The sequence below is a fragment of the Streptopelia decaocto genome (genome assembly GCF_964273445.1).
Source record: "Streptopelia decaocto genome assembly, chromosome: 7".
Taxonomy (NCBI): Eukaryota; Metazoa; Chordata; class Aves; order Columbiformes; family Columbidae; genus Streptopelia; species Streptopelia decaocto.
Genome location: NC_138661.1, coordinates 26,771,973 through 26,788,574, shown reverse-complemented (window position 1 = coordinate 26,788,574; position 16,602 = coordinate 26,771,973). Strand labels below are relative to the sequence as shown.

The following is a 16,602-nucleotide window of genomic DNA, read 5'->3' as shown; positions in this document are numbered from 1 at the left end:
GTAAACAGACTTTAAACTAAGCCGACATCAGACAAAGTGGAAACGAGTTTATTTAATCGAAACTAAATCTAGTTTAGGAAAGATAAGTCAGTGTACATAATAATCCATTACAGTAATTACACCCACCACCACATATGTGTTTATGAGGTTGTCGAGACACAATAAAGTTCATTTATTTCCCCAGAAGTCCCTAATGACAAGTCACTGGCTGGATCTCTATCGAACGTTCTAAGTCCAATATTTGGAGGGGAGGAATAATATTTCTTGGCTATATTAATGCCTGTCAGTGCTCCTCACTTTTGGATGTCCCTGTGTTTGAAAGGATGCAAACGTTAATTGCATTTGAAGGGGAAATGTTGACTTAACCACAGCACTTTCCCCTCGGTCTTGTACGTGAACTCCGGGAGAAACTAATTCTAATTTTAAAAATCTGTAGAGCTAACCCTGCTCTCAGTCGCTTCGGGGGAGCCGGCAGCGCTGTGTGCCACGGGCCAGGAATTTCCAACCCTTGCTTCTCTTAGCAGAAATAACAGCACTAAGCTCCAGACTGGCTTTTCCCCCTCCTCCCGGTACCCCTCCTCCCCGCACCCTACTTAACATTATGTTATAGACCTGAAACGAAAGGAGAAAAAAAAAAAAAAAAAGGAATATTCTTTGGGTTAATTGAGAATGTCGCTGTATAAAGCAAGACATAATGTAAAGAATGAAAGGTCTCGAAATTCCTGTTGACACACGTGATGTTCTCTGGTTAGAAATAAGGGGGCGGGGGGAGGCAGAAAGAATCCGATAATTTTTTTTTTTTTCTTCTATTTCTCTTTTTCTCCATCCAAACTAGCACTCGGTGTCCGACTAACACCGGCTATCTTGTATCAATAAAAGACTGGAGCTTTCGAAAACTGCCACTTAAACCGGAGGTTAGGTTGTTTCCATCCCGGGCAAGCTGCTTTCTTTCTCTTCAAAATTATGAGCATTTCATAATACCTCTGTAATTCAGAGGTCTTTCAATGATTGCGATTCTCTTCCGTGGTTTAACTGAGGGGATCCGAAGAAAAAACCGAAACCGAGCAGTAGATGTGAAGGAAAACACGCTACGAGGTCTTTTAGGATGGGGACTCCTTATTTTGTTACACTCACAAAAGGGATATTTGGGACCCGAAAGATAGCGAACTACATGTATTTCGGGCCTGTTCGATACGAGCTGCTTAACTTGATATGCTTTATATATTTACAGCAAAGTTAATATCTAACTGCTTTGCATTACCCATAATATTTACCTTCCTACCTAACCGCCCCTCGGTTCAGCCAGGCGCGCACCCTGCGCACTCACGCACACTCACAGGTGCGCGCACACGCACTCTCTTCATCTCCTTCTTCACCAGCTTCCCAAATCACTATGGAAGAAATAAAGGGAGGCGGGGTGGGGGGGTGAGGGGGAAAGGCAAGAGTAAAAAAAGCAATCTGTGTTGAACCGAGGCGCAGTCTGCAACTAATCTCTCGCCTGTGTACAGGGGTGGACGTGGGAAGGAGATACTGAGTGGTCGTGTATGTGGGTACGTGTAGAAAATGAAATACAGTCTGATAAAGAAAGTTAATTCAAACTACGTGCCGTACACAATAAACTATCTTTTTATTTTGATTATAAATAAGGTGACTGTACTTCCCTTAAAATACAAGTACATAGGAATACCTGGTAGATTTTTTTTTTACAAGTTATTAAAACTGGATGCTCTTCAAATCGGGCGCATCTTCTATATTGTCATCAGATTCTTCGTTATTTTGTTTCTACTGGCGTTAGACTTTTACCTACTTTCTCCTCCGTGCCTTTGGCATTTGAATTTCTACTCCCGGAGTACTTCGTTTCTCTAGCAAAAAGTGTCTGAGGTGGCCCCCGTCCCCTCGATAGTCGGGCTAATGAATCTGGACTCGATCCCTTCTCTCTCCTGTTTGTCAGTCCCACGAATTTGCTTGTCACTTCTGCACGCTGAGAACTGATCCCATATCCCGTTAACTCCCTGGCACAGTTCCCCTCTGGAAACGGGGTCCGGGCTCTGGGAGGGGCAAGGGCCTTTCAGGGTTTGGCAGCATTCCGGGTTGTTTTTACATAAAGAAAAAAGAAGAAAAAGAAAAAGAGAAAAAAGAAAAAAAAAAGAAAAAAAAAGAAAAAAAAATGCGGGGAAGAGAGGGTCAGGAGGGAGACCGAAGGGGAAAAAAAATGTTCGTAATGGGTATAATTTATTAGAAGCTTCTTAGGAACTATATTTAAGACAAATATCTACATAAGTTACAACAGGAAAAGGAGGCGTGCGCAAATAACAAACTGCCAGAGGATTTACGACGGGACGATCAGTGTCCGTAAAAAAGGTGGGGGTTGGTTTGGTTGATTGTATTTTTTTCTTTTTCTTTTTACAACAAAATATACAGCCTACTAAAAACTATGGGTTTAGTCCAACTTTTGACAGCATTATACAGCTACAGGTTCACATCAAACGTAAGGAGGAAAATAAAAGCCAAGCCTTTGATGACTCCATGTCTCCGTCCGCTGGCCCTGACGGTGGGACTGGGATGGGAGACCGGGGGAGGGGGTAAGCTGCTTCTTGTGTCTGGGTGACGCGAATGCGTTTTTTTGGGAAAACCACCCCATCCCCCAAAATCTCTATATTTACATGCAGGTCCTAGACTCTGGCAAAGTGTACATCTGAAATCCAAGCCTTCGGACCATGCCTAACGATGATCCCCTTTCTGCAGACTGCTCCGTGGTTATTAGTCAGAATTTTTTAAACACCCCATACAACAACCTTGAGGGAAGGAAAAAAAAAAAAAAAAGCAAAAAAAAGACCATAACCCATCAAGAATAACAACAAAACCGAACAAAAAAAAGTCTCTCTCTCTCTCCTAAAGGTCCTTAGGGAACCATCCAATACAACCGAAAAAAAAGGATTTTTTTTTTTAAAAAAAGCTTTATAAATGAAAGGGGAAAAAAATAAAAGAAAATTAAAACACCCAGTAGTATAGACAGGACAGGATTTGTGTGACTGGGAAAACCTGCCTTTTTTAATTTTTAAAAAATTTTATTTTTAATTTTTCTTTTGCTTTGTTTAATCCTTTCACCAGGTCCTACCGTATAGCAAGGTGGAGCAAGACATGGCAGTGCCATAGTCAGAAGTAGAAGAGTTTAGGTGAGACAAACTGGAGACTTGGCTCTGCAGAGAGGATGGGCTGGCCGAGTGCTGTCCCATGTCTGGAGACTGCCCCGCACTGTTTGTCTGGTGGCTCTGATGCTGTCCGAGGCTGTTGCCATTGGTAGCCACTGTGATCGTTGTAGCTGCCTGCTGCTGATGGCTCTGGATAGCTGCTGTGGGTGTGTTGGAGCCTGCTTGGCAGGGCTTGCCATCCTTTACAAGCACTGGCACTGCCACCCTTCTGGGAGACTGCTGCTGCTGGCAGGAGCCGTTCTCCTGTTGCATCTGCTGCTGCGCAGCCTTGTCTTTGGCCTGGCGTTTCATCTTGTAGCGGTGGTTTTGGAACCAGATTTTGACCTGAGTCGGGGTGAGATGTATCATGCTGGCTAAATGTTCCCTCTCCGGGGCGGAGAGGTATTTCTGCTGCTTGAAACGTCTCTCCAGCTCGTAAACCTGAGCCTGGGAAAAAAGGACCCTCCGTTTCCTTCGCGGCGTGCTCTGGAGCGGGGCCATGCTCTTGCTCACGTCTCCCAGGGAGCCGAGGCTGCCCATGCCGCCCATGTTCATGCCCGAGGACGGCGCCATGAAGCGGGAGACTGCAAGGGAGAAGGCAGCACATTTTAGGCGGCTCGGCCCAAGAGGGACCCCGCGCTCCCGCGGCCCCCGCCGCCGCTCGCCCCTGGCCGGGACCGGAGCCCCGCGGCAGCCCAGTCCCGACCGGGGCCTCGGGGCGCCCCCGCTCCCAAACAACGCCCGTGTCTTCAGGGCGAGCGGCGGGCAACAGTACCCCCTTCTCGCCGGGGCCAGCCCCGGTGAATAAAGGCGGCGGCTCACCGTCGCCTTGCCCGGGGAGTGACACCCGAGCAAGTACTTGATGTGACAGTCCGGCGTGAGCTGCCGGGGACAGGGGCTCCACCGGCCCCGACCGGGGCGGACTCGCCCGCTCCCCCCGCGCCTCCCGGGACGCGGCTCCTGCGGCTCCGGCTTGCACCTCTGCTGCTCGATGCCGGGCAGCGCACAGGTGGACGGGCAGAATCGGCTCCCTCCCGCCCCCCCTCGGGCCGTGTCGCTCTCGCCCCTCTGGACGGCGAGCCCCGGGCTCCCGCTCCCCGCCACCGCGAGGCTTCCCACCCCTTTTCCACCGCCAAAGCAGCCCTGGGAGGCTGACATGAAACCAGTCGGGGGAGGAGGGACCCGGCACGATCCTCGGACAGGAGGAGGAATTGGGGGGGGGGGGGGCAGGGGGGCGGCTGGGAGTTGGACTGGCTTTTGCCCTGGCGCGGAGCCCCCGGCGCCCCTTGCCCGCCGTGCGGCAAGGCAGGTGCGCGGCCATCCCCCACCGGCTACCCAGCCCCGGGCTGACTTACTTGAGGAGAAGCGAGGGTCCGGGTTGGTGCCGTACCATCCTGTCGCCGAAGCGCTGTTCCGCATGGTGTCCTGGTAAGGCGGGAGCTCGCTCATGTTGCCCAGGTTCCCATTGCAGTAGCCCCCCATCGTAGCATGGGAGAGCTGGGGGACCCCTGCCGCTGTCATATGGTATGCGGCAGTCACTGTTCCGTTGTGGCCCATGGGATGCTGCTGCATGGCCGGCTGAGAAACCTGAGACTGTCTGTAGGCTGACAAGGGAGCCCCCAAGTTACTGCCCTCCATGCCCACTTTCTTGTAGCTTTCCTCCAAAGGACTCAAGATGTCAGACACTGAGAAAGGAGTCGTATGCTTTGGGCTCATCGACATGATTCGGCGGCTGGGGAAAAAAAAAAAAAAAAAAAAAAAAAAGGAAGGGGAGGCAAATTTTTTTTTTTTTTTCCAAATATTCTGGTGTTGCCTTAACGCCGATCTTGTTGGATGTACACGTAACCGAGTGGACGAAGTCCGCCTTAATTGGATTGAGTGGAGGCTCAGGGCTGCCTTTCGTTTGTTTTAGCCAGACGCCAGGTTTTAGGCTGCCACCAGAGGCGGGGCATAGGCACTAAAGCAACAAGACAATAGAAGCCTACATCTTGCCCAAGATAATTAGCTTACATGCTGATGACAAGGTAAACACCTTTAAGTTTTACTTGTCAGGATTTTTTTTTTATGTCTTAAAAAAAAAGAGAGAAAGCGGGAGAGAGAGGGAAAGAGAGAGAGGGACCCCGTGAGCACAACTCATTTTCTTTTTCTCGAGGGTGGCAATATCGTAGACGGGCAATGGAAGGCAAGGCGAAAAGACCCCCATTTGACTGGGTGAAAGGACTTAAAATCAGCTCCCGGGTGGCAAGGCTGTCAGCCCAGCCTTTGTGAGAGCTGGGGGGACGGGGCTGAATGCCGGTGAGGAAAAGGACTGAGTGCCCCTCTCCCCACACTAAGTTTGGTCTGGAAGGAGCCCCGCCGCCGGGAGAGCCCCTCTCCGGGGGGCACAGTTTTCCCTCCGGGCCACCGGTCCCAGCGCTCCGCACTCCCCGCACCGGCTTGTCAGGTACACCGGTCGGCTGGTGGCTGAATAGCACTTGGGATTTAGCATCTCGGGAACCTTCTCTGTGTCTGCTAAGACCCCCAATGTGAGACCCCCACTGCGAGGATCGTTTGTCTCCCTAAACCCATAAGATCCGTTCACCTAGATATTTTTTTTTAAACCTCAGGTAGAGGTGGAAGATGCAAGTTTGCAAAAACAACCCGTTATTTAATTCCCTGGGGAGAGAGACTGCTGAAAAATAGGTTAGCGCAAAATTTCGCTCGTTATTCTCAAAGGCAAAGACTGTTACACGCTCTCGTGGTCCCTCTGAACCTGAAGCTGATTTCTAAGGTTATTTATACATCACGGGAGCTGGATGGAGAAGACCTCTCAGGTCGTCTGCTATACCACCTTGCCAACGAATTCCCTGCAGTTTCGGATAAACTGCAATTCCGGACACTTTTGGATCTGTTCTTGGATCCCGTGTGAAAAACAAAACCATCCCATTCACAGCCACACACACGTACGTTCAGCCAGTCGCTAGTGTCACTCTGGTCTTTGAAGAAATCTCCAAAGTTGTACAGTGTCCCCAGTTCTTATATTTCGGGGTGTTCCCGGGCGGAGGAGAAAACCTCCCCTGAGTATTTCACACCCAGGCATACGGCCCTGGCAAACCCAATTTAATACAGCGATTACCTGAATATTAAGAAAATTACAGCGAAGTTACAGTTAACCCAGTCACTCTGAAGTGTCAAGTAACTATTTAGTAATTGCACTTGTAAATATGTTTGTGCTCGGCTGGTTCGTGCTTAAAAATGCAAAAGTGCACTTGCTACCCGGGAATAACTAAATATCTTTGTCTAAAGTGGCAGCATAAATAGCCGGTCGCTTTGTGACTGTGCTTGATATTAGTACATAAGGATCATTTTGCTTCAATTGGGAGGCTCTCATTCACTAGGCAAGAAACCGTTTAGGAGAAAGTAGGTTCCCGTATGAGAGTTAACATCCTTCAAGTGTAAGCCTCAGCCTTGATTACACTTTAGAGCTCTGCAAGAGGTGAGCTTTTCCACACAAATACAATCGGGGGAACTTTCCTTCAATCAGGCCGTCAGCTCTCCTACATCATCTCAGCTGCCTTTTTCGGCACCAAGTCCCTCAAGGCTGAATACCCCGAAGTGAGTTTGCTGTAAGGCTGCTGGGTCACCAGAGGCAGAGAAGAACGAATTTGGGCTAGAAAGGCGACTGCTTTTTCCTCTTTTCTTTCAAGATCTTTAGATCTTCTTTTTCCAGATCCTTGGAACATTTCTCTCCCCGTCACTCCCCTCGTTTTTTTCCCTTTTCTGCGCGTGTTTTTCAGTGCGGTCTTTGGTTTTGTTACTACAAAGACACTCGACCTTTCCTTGATGGTTTGATTGGGTTTTTTCTCCCGGATTTCTCAGACACATCAGCTCAGTGCCTGTTTTATTAGTCTTATAAAGAAGGGGGTGGTTGGAGGGGAAAAAAAAAAAAAAAAGAAAAAAAAAAGATTAAAAAAAAAAAAAAAGAAAAAAAACACCCCAAGCCAAAATCACAGAATCCACCAGAATGTTGCTGTGATCAGCTCAAATCAGAAAGGAACGACAGCTACTGGCGGCGCAATTTGCAGGGCAGGAGCAGTGGCTCCGTTTCTCTCCAGGGAGTGCGAGATGGGGAAGCCGAGGAGGCCCCAGCGCCGGCTCCGGCGGCGGGCGCGGCGGGGAGCGGGGGCGGCCGAGGCGCCCGCTGCCCGCCCTGCGCCTTCCCGGGGGCGCCGCCGGAACGAACCCGTCCACCGCCGGCTGCGGCTGGGCGAGCTTGTTTATCCTCCCGCTCGAATGAGCGTGGGTTAAGTCGCCTCCGAAACATTGCTCGATTAGACTAACCCGAGTGAGACCAGCTTTGACTCTGCGCTGGGTCTTGTAGTGGGAAGTTAATGAGAGAGCGCCTCATTCTCCCTTCGCTGGGGAGCGGGCTGGAACTCTCTTTGGAGGTCTGACCGCTTATTTAGAAAAACACCGACGCGCGTACGGACACAGAAACACCCCGCAAGGTCCCAACAGCAATTTTCAGCCCCACTAGGTCGACCTAGTGAAAAGGAGGTGAGTCTCTGCTCCTCCTTTTCCGTCCCAAATGAGCTATAACGGGGCGAGTCAGACCGCGGACAAGTGGCAAGAAAGCTTATTCCTTGCTGCCCTGTCCCGTCCGCTCACTCTTTCAAACCCTCCAGCCAAGTTTCGTCTGCCAGAGCTGGCTCCCCGCGACCCTCGGGGAAGGTGGCCGCCCCGACAGAGTCCTGCCTAGGCTGTCTCTAGTGATGTCTTCGTTTACCTGGTGATGTTGCTTAGTAAAACGCTCGAGTTAAAAGGAAATGCTAAGGAGGAGAGCAGGGAAGATGAGATGCGTTTTCCCTGGTGGAAGCATTTTCATGAGAAAGGCACGGTCTTCACCCTGTGTTTGCAGAATGCGGCTACACGGACGTCCCTTCAATAGCTTCTGACCCCACACAATCCGTTTGATAACACTCGAGAGGTGGAAGAATGGGAGACTTTGTCAATCAAATAGTGCCAATCCCAATGGAAACGGTGCCACCAAGACCGCAGCGCGTTTACTCATCAACTGGATTGCGGGGGCTGGGAACTCAAGGATCAGCTTTTGAAAGTGCACATAGGGCTCTCCAAAGACAACAATGTCTTTTTTGTACGAGCTGCTGTGCCTCCCCAAGGGGAATGGAATATGCTCGGCCAGCCCGAGCCGCCGAAGTGCTACAGCTCTTCCTTGCCACCCATTTCGCCGGGCAGGAGCCGTGGAGCGGGGGCGGGCATTTCTGCCTAGTCCGGGGCCTGACTCTGCTCCTTGACCCAAATTGCTTTTCCTCTCTTTTAGGCACTATCCGCTCCTGAGGTGGTTGCGCGCCGTTTCTCCGCAAGCGGAGCTCACTCGGGAGTGCGGCCGAGATTGAGGTCAGCGCTTCAGCATATGCTCAGATGTGAGCGGCCGGCTGGGCTGGCTGAAACCTTCGGGGCATCTGGGCTCGGAGGGAGAGGGGAAAGCTCCCACGCAAAACGCAGGCAAATTCTCGCTCGAAAAAGAGAGACGCTTTTCAGGCGTGACTTTTTGATGCAAAAATGTGAGATCTTCCGTGCTCCCCGTGGCCTGGTTCACGGGTGAGTGTCTGGCTGCACCAAGCCTCTGGCACACGGAAGCAGCCCCTGTCCAGCCCTGACGCCCCCGCTCCCAGTGCCGAGGGGATGGCCCTGCCCGTGCAGCCTGCCCTGCTGTGGGAGTGGGGGTCGGCGGGCTCTGCTGCAGGGCCAGCCACTCCTAGAGAAGTCTGAGTTAAAGGGGGCAACATCAGAGATGGGACAGAACTCTCCTAGTCATCAGCACAACTTTAGCACATGCATAGAGATTTAAATTACCCTCCAGAAGCCCTGTACCTGGAAAAGGGGCACCACCGAGGCAGCCTGCTGCAATTCTCCCCTCTCGACTCACCCTCAGGGAGCTCATAGAAACTTTAATACTGATTTATTGTGCATATCGGTGTGATACTCCCCTTCTTCCCCTGGCCCCACATGTGCCCAGCACACCGTGCCCACACAGAGAGGGAGCGGAGGTTTCCGCAGTGACCGAGTAGGTCAGACCTGTGTGGCTGTCACTGCCGGCGACGGGCAGGGCGCTGGGAGCCGCTCCCTGCCTGGAAAGCACATATTTGGGCGTGTAAGGCAAGAGTTCTACCCAGAGACGCTCCTTGCGAGCGCTCCCTAGGCGCAGAGTGCTCGGCGGGGCGAAAGTCTTGCTGTGGTTCATAGGTACAATTCCCCGCTGTGTGCAAGCCCCCCTCCCCTGGTTATCCCGTTCGGGTGAGAGAAACCCTGCAATATGCCGGTCGAAATCTCTTCCCCTGTCGTAGGAATCTACGAAAATAAGTGAAACCACCAAAGGCTAAAAGGAAAATCCTCACCCCTCCGCAGCGCACGCACAGTTGCTCCTCCAGCTGCTCAGGGCGTGGAGCATCTCGCGTCTGGGGTTTCTCGGGGCTACTTCGCCACCAGTCCGTGACAGGCCCACTCGCAAGGCCCTGTGCGAGGGCAGCGCTGCCTCCCCGCAGCTCTTTTCCCTTCTTCCCCAATTCCTGGAGTTCGGCTGAGCCCTCCTGTCCTAATCCTCCGACACCCCCCCGTTTTTTCCTTTGCCGGGCCGTTCCCGGCCAAGAGGGCAGGGTGGGGCCAGGTGCAAGGTGCCAGGGCAGGGCTCTCGGAGCCGCCGTGGCTGGCCGAGGGCCGTCGTGCCAGGACGGGGGCGGCGGGGCTCCGGGGCACTTCCCGGCCCGGCGGCCACACCGCTCCCCTTCGCGGCTGCCCGGCTTGGGGACCAGGGGAAAGGGACTGTGTGTAGACACGGACAGTCTGGGGTGGGTAGCAGCAGCACTCGCGCCGGTATATGAACTGCTGTCAGACCCCCGGTGCCCTCCTGGCACCGTCACTAGTACCAATTAATATAATGTTGTCGTTAGTACTCCACCTCTGGCTTCCTTAATGTCAGTAGTCTGTCACCGCCACAACACTGTCGTTACACGCAAGACGCATCGTTGCCCCGAAACATCTTTGATACAACAAGCCAGAGGTGATTACTGCTGAGGATATCTGGCAGATGGCTGTTGAGAGAATTTGCAAAACGTTATTCTACATAGACAGTTAAAATTTAGACATGGATTATATAGATATAAATACATACGTAAACACTTTTTTATCGGTACATAGCTACAGACAAAATCCTGCCGGGATCCATCTATCTATCTGTTTTTAGATATATCTATCAGTATATGGCATTAGATACCATAGGAGTTATGTGCTTTCGTATATATACCCACACATACCTACACACACACACACACATACACGAGCGTGGGGTGCATGCCTTCGGCAGTGGATATGCACGAGTATATATTTACGCATATATTCATAGTCCTCAATCCTATAATCTCTAAGTGTTTCAAACAGGAACTCAGCTTTTAAGTGGGTGACCTCGCCTCTTTGTTCCTCTACCCGTTCCTTCTCCCTCCCTGTTGGCTCCGCCGGGTCCCAGGGCGCCTCCTGCCCTGGCAGCGGTGCCTCCAGGCCCACGGCCGCGCCGGCGCCGGGTAAAGGGGCTCTTGGCTCCCGGGTGGGCTGGACGCGGAGCCGATGGACACGCGTGTGCCTGTGGGGGAAGAGCGGAGGGGCGGGCTGGGAGCCGGCACTAGCGGTGTGATTTCCCGCGTCCCTTCTCGGCAGCCGGTTTTAGTGGTACTGGCGGCGGCGGGCGTGGGGGGAGTGCGTCGACCACTGGTTTGGCCTCGAAGCCCCGCCTTGCTCCGTCGAGAGGCTGGGGGAGCTGCAGACGCCCTCGGGGCTGGGCGGACGGCGCACGGCCGCGGGCCAGGGGCCCCGCGGAGCCGGCGGCCAGGTCCGGGGCGCTCCCCCGAGCTTGTCGGGAGTACGTGCGCTGGCGGGAAGGCGACCTTTCCCCCTCGACCTTTCCCTGGGGGTAACCAAAGCTCCCTTTTATTTTCAATGTCACTTCGGAGTTTGCCTTTTGTTCCCCGCTACCTCTCGCTTCCAGGGATACGGGCGCTCCCCGCTGGCTCGGGGAGGGGCGAGAGGTTGCAAAGACATCTCATTTAAAAACGACAATGGACCCCTTTCGACCAGCTCGGGTGGTGCCCGAGCTTTATTTTCGGGATAGGGGGAAGGGAATTGTTTGCTTTGCTTTTGTTTTCACAGCAAAACTCGAGGGCAAGTTGCAGGAGGGCTGCGAGGAGCCCCTTCCTTATTGCCCCAAGGTACCGGGCAGGGCCACCCAGCCGAAGGCCGACGCATCCGCCGGCATGTCCAGGGCAGCCTGGGAACCCTCGCAAACTGTGCGGCTCCAGGCGTATCTGACCGCAGCTGCCCTACTGTCACTGACTTCGGAGTGACCGAGTACTCCGGTTATTGCCCCTAAACCCTTATCTGCCTCTCCTCTGCTCCCCAGTCTGTGGCTTGGTCTGAATTTTCCCCAGAGCTTTACTTCGGAAGTAAGCTGCCAGCTGTCCCGCTTTGCCCTTGGCTTTTTTTTTTTTATTATTTTTCTTTTTCCTTGGCAAGGTCAATCACTGCAAGGCGGGGCGCTGCCTTTGCGCTCCCGCGGCTCCAGCTGCTAGCCGTGCCCGGGCAGGGGCGCGTCGGGGCCAGAACCCCGCAGGCCCTGGGGGAGGCGGCGACCCAGAGCAGCCTCCGCTGGCCGCCGCGGGAAGCGCAGCGCCGGGCCCGGGCCGTGGAGCCTGGAGCTCCCCTGGCCCTGCCGACTTGCTGCTCTTGTTGAAATTTCACCCTAACCAGGACAAAACCAAGCAAATGAGGAAACAGAATGGGATTTTGCTCAGTCGTCCTCATAGGAAACCGATGTAATTAGGTGGATATTTGTCCCTCTTCGTTGTGTGACGCTCCAGATCTGGAAGGATTAGTTTCCTTTAATGTTGCTGCAGCTGCTTCTCAAAAGCCTCCCATAGACATAGCTTGGCCTCTGAGCAGGATTCTTCCCCCTCTCCAGGAAAGTATCTGTAATTCGCCTGTTCCTGAATCAAGAGGAGCTGTTTAACAATTTGTGCTCACTCCAAGTGTTCGCTTTTGAGCAGCACAAACAGTTTCAAATTGTCCTCTTCACAGTTCATGGTCACATACACAAAAGACTCTCGCTCACAAACTGCCTGTTGGGAGTGACTGCCTCTTCCCCATCTGCCTCCTATCCCCTGAGCCTCCGGCCTGTGAGGGCTCAGCTCAGTCTCCCCTCTGCAGGGGCAACCTGGTTGTCCAATGCTCTTCCTCAAGTGTGGGGAGTGAACCTGCTGTGCCATTGGGGGCTGAAGTCCTCAGAGGCAGAGCTGAGTCAGTGAGTTGGTCTGACAGGGCCAGACTGACCCAACTGCCCGCTCTGAGTGGCAGGTGGATTTGTTTATTTAAAATCAGTATTTCTCCTGAGTCTTAAAAAATCACAGTTCATTCTGCCTTGATTTTCTGCTGTTCCTTTCCTGGGAGAGAGGACACAGAGGTTTCCTGGGCAAAGAGGACCATTTCAGAAGCCCAAGGACAATTCTAGGGATCTTTCAGAAGTCTCCTTTTCACTTCATGGGAACCAGAGTCTCTGGGAAGATCATGCCCTCAGTCTGTCTAGTACAACTGATAGGTCTAGTTAAAAGCTGATGTAAAAAGCTGCAGTACAAAGGAAGCCATTTGTAGGGAAACTCAACAATGAACTTTATTGGTCCTGCTACCAAACCCGTTAACAAAGCTATACACTCTGCAGCATTGTTTCCAGGCCTGTGTTTTGTTAACTAGCTACTGACATATATATGGCCCAGACTGCTGATGTAACAGGTGCATTCCTCTTGCCAAGAAAGGGTTCAATTTAGTTACTACTTTCAGCTAGTTCAGTTTCTAGGTACCACTCTTCAAGAGTTTCCTGCTGTAAATAAGGTCTCAAGAGCTCATTGTACAGTGGGATGTACGCATGGCATAAATGGCAGGGAGGTTCTGCTTGAGCCATGAGACCTGTGTGCCACAGAAGGAATTTGACTACTCTGACAACAGCTCTCATCACCTCTAAGGTGATGATGGGTCTGACATCCTGGAGGCCAGGTCAGACTCCATCAGCTGGACTACCAGGCAATACTGTACCTTTCAGAGAGTGCTATAAAACCAGCAGATGCATCTCACTCACTCCAGTACCAATGGCCATTGTTATTGCCATACAGATCTATGGAAGCAGAGTCCCTCTATTTTATGCAAGAAGTAGTGGCGAGGGAAAGTGGAACAACTGTTTGTAATACTGCATTACTACTGGGAGCAATGATTGTGCTTTTCTGTTACTGCATGTACTCTACATACTTGCTGAAACACTGGCATTTTTACTCCCTGACATTCTGTCTGCCAAATGTATTTGTTTATATGAGCTGCACAGTGCAAAGTATGTGATCTGTCAAGTTGTGTTGCTTGAGAAGGCGGCTGAAGCAAAGTGTTTATCAAACTGTTTCACCTTTTCCTTCTCCCAAGAACCAGTAACGTGGCAAAGAAACAACCCAGTTGGACAGGGACTTTTTGCCCACTTTGGCAGCTGTGTGAAGAAGAGCTGCTTTTAGCTGCTCCTAAAAGAGATGCTCTTATTGTAATCAGCTGATATCCACATTTTCCTCTCTTGTCCCTAGCAGCAGGCTGTCTTCTCTTTGGACATGTTATTGATCCATTGAGCAGGATTGCTCGGCTAGCATATTTCTAGGGATTGGGTAGCATGGTTCCACTTGCAACTGCATACTGACAAAAATGTTTCACAGGTATAACAAAAGATGGGCTCAACCTTGCAGAACCTTTCTCCCTGGAGCTGACCAGCAAGAAGGAAAGAATGAAGTCAAACTTGAGGTTTTGTTGGGTTGAAGGACCAAGAGTTGGAAAACAAAACCAAAGTCTATTCATTTTGTAATTAAAAAAAAAAAAAAAAATCACCCAAGAAGTTTCCGAAGGTTCAGAAGTATTTTACCCTTGAATTAGAACAGCACTTTCTATTCAAATAAAAATTCTAAAACATGGGCTAAAACAAGTCCTTGCTAGCAGCTCTATTTTCTGTTTCCCCAGACATTAGTCATTATTAGCATTCTAGTGCAGAAGAGTCCATGTACCAGGACTATCTTCTAAATTACTTTGGATGATAGGCATAATGAAGTTAAAAATTTCACTCATCTTTGCCCTGTTGTAAATGAAAGCACATATTATACTCATTCAAAAAATAGCTAAGCATAGAGTTAGGTTCAAGTTACATTTGCAATGTAGAAATGTTTATGCTGAAAAAGCCTAGATACTTTCTTGGAAGTAGTTTAATGATGTAAAATAGTCCATTAATGGATTTTGACTACTGTGCAGTTTTTAAAATAATGTCCCTTATAATTAGTTGTTTCATCATTTCTTTATGTGCCTTGCTTATTTCAAATTCCAGGGAAAGAAGCCTGCTAAGCTGATATAATGAGATAATATCCTTCACTGGCATAAGTAAGGCTATGAGATAGACTGCTACCCACATTGGTAATTATACATGCTCTGTGTCCATGACTGGAACCAGAATGAATACTCTACAGCATTTTACTGCCTCTGAATAACATTAGCTGAAAAAAACAAGCGAGCAAGTTGTTTATGTATTAGTACTGGAGGAAGCAACCTGAGCTGACTGTCCTTGAGTCTGTGGAGTCAAACTCATTCAGTGAGCACTTAACAGAGGACTAAGGAGGAAAGCTATTTTTCCATCTACATACACATGTGCTGTGACAGCTCTGGCACCCCACAGGGGTGCCAGCTTCAGGTTCCCAGGGGTTCCCCTGCATGCTCTGGGCCAGTTGCCTGGTGGCAGAGAAAGCATCACAGATTTGTCCAGTTGTGAGATACAAACTTTAAAGAGGAATACACTTGACACTTCCGTCTTCTCTGTAGGATCTCAGATCACTCTGTGAATATTAATGGTCTTCTGGTGAAAGAGGGAAGTATTTTATGCCCATTTTGAGGCGGTGTAAGAGGAAAAGATCTGGCTCATGATCATATGGGAAATAGATGTGTCCTATTTGAGTAATGAATGGAGGCAAATCCACCTACAGCCTATCTGGCTGCATTGACCTCTGGCAGCACAGCTAGCACAGTTTGCTCTTGAGGCTGAAAGGCAGGATTTCTGGTAAAAAGTACATGCACAACCAGAGCAGCTCAATGCTGCAGACAAATTAAATCCCCAGTGGTCCCTGTGCCTTCACTGGGTACAGAGCAGCTAAAAAAAGGTTGGGAGCAAAAACACCCGGGTGACCCAGCAGCTCTGCAGTCTCTCCCTGTGGGGCTGCAAACACGGCAGCAGGCTGTGCCTCCGGAGAGTCTGCCTGCCCTCTGCCATTGCTGCAGGCAGGGCTCCTCCTGTTACTTTGCCACCTGTGGCCCAGGACTCCCCCAGAGTCAGAAATAAGGGTTGCATTTAAATTCAGTGGGAAGAGACTGCAGCACTTAGAGCCTTTAAAGCTTGCACTGCAAAACCTGTCAGAGAGTACTTGCTTTTCATTATTGCATTTTGGTGCTTTTTCAGTAAAAAAGCTTTGTCCTGAATACAGCCTGGAAACATCAAATGGAAATACATATTGCATGAGGCAGGGGTTTCCAAACAGATCTTGCTTTGGATACTGCTTGTTGCAGAAACCCTTGCTGCTGGCAGGGATGGCAGCTGGAGCTCTTGGTGTCAGCTGTGACTGGGGCTACTGACAACAATGGTGGCTGCCAGCACTGACTTTGTATGAACCCCACAATTCTTCCCATCCCATCCCATTTTCAGCTCCCCAGCATCTTGTCAACTCTCCCCCAGCACTAGGATGCCAACCATAAGCTTCTTAACCCTTCTCCAGCCATATTTTCTTTTTTTTTTTTTTTTTTTTTACTCCTTTTCCTCCTATCTCATTTTCAGCACTGGCAGTGTGCTGGCAAGAGCTGGCTTTGGTGGCAGAAGCTGTGGGACACAGCTTGTGTACAGGCACCAGCTTCCCAGCTGAGTGTCTGTCTACATAACACAGAGCAGTTTGAGTGCCAGCAGTAGCACACAGGCTGCAGGCTCTTCATGCATTGGAAAATTGTGAATTACAGTAACCAGCCTCTTAGGCAAAAAGGAAAAAAGGTGTCTGAAGTGTTTGTATCTCTGGAAAATTTTGGCTTCTGTAGAAACTTTTCAATGAACTTTGGAGACTCAGCTGTCTATGTTTCTTGCAAGGCATAATGTGTGGCCCCTTGAACCATCAGGCTTCTCTAAATTTTCCTTTTCTAAGTCATTAAGTATTCTGCATTTATTAAAAAAATGTCTAGAAATGGAGGACTTTGCCTTTCTTTCAATCTGCATATCATTCCTTTACAAAGCTTGAAAATACTTTTCCTCTGATATTTATTCATTTTG

The 16,602-nt window shown here is 50.4% G+C and overlaps 1 protein-coding gene across 1 annotated transcript; it reads right to left on the bottom strand.

Moving 5' to 3' along the window:
• Nucleotides 1–3,104: 3,104 nt before the first annotated feature.
• Nucleotides 3,105–9,642, bottom strand: NKX2-1 (NK2 homeobox 1; the record flags this gene model as incomplete). Its single annotated transcript, XM_082058127.1, has 3 exons — nucleotides 3,105–3,775; nucleotides 4,547–4,923; nucleotides 9,590–9,642. 3 exons carry the CDS (start codon nucleotides 9,640–9,642, stop codon nucleotides 3,105–3,107), a joined length of 1,101 nt encoding a protein of 366 aa, XP_081914253.1.
• Between the last annotated feature and the right edge of the window lie 6,960 nt (nucleotides 9,643–16,602).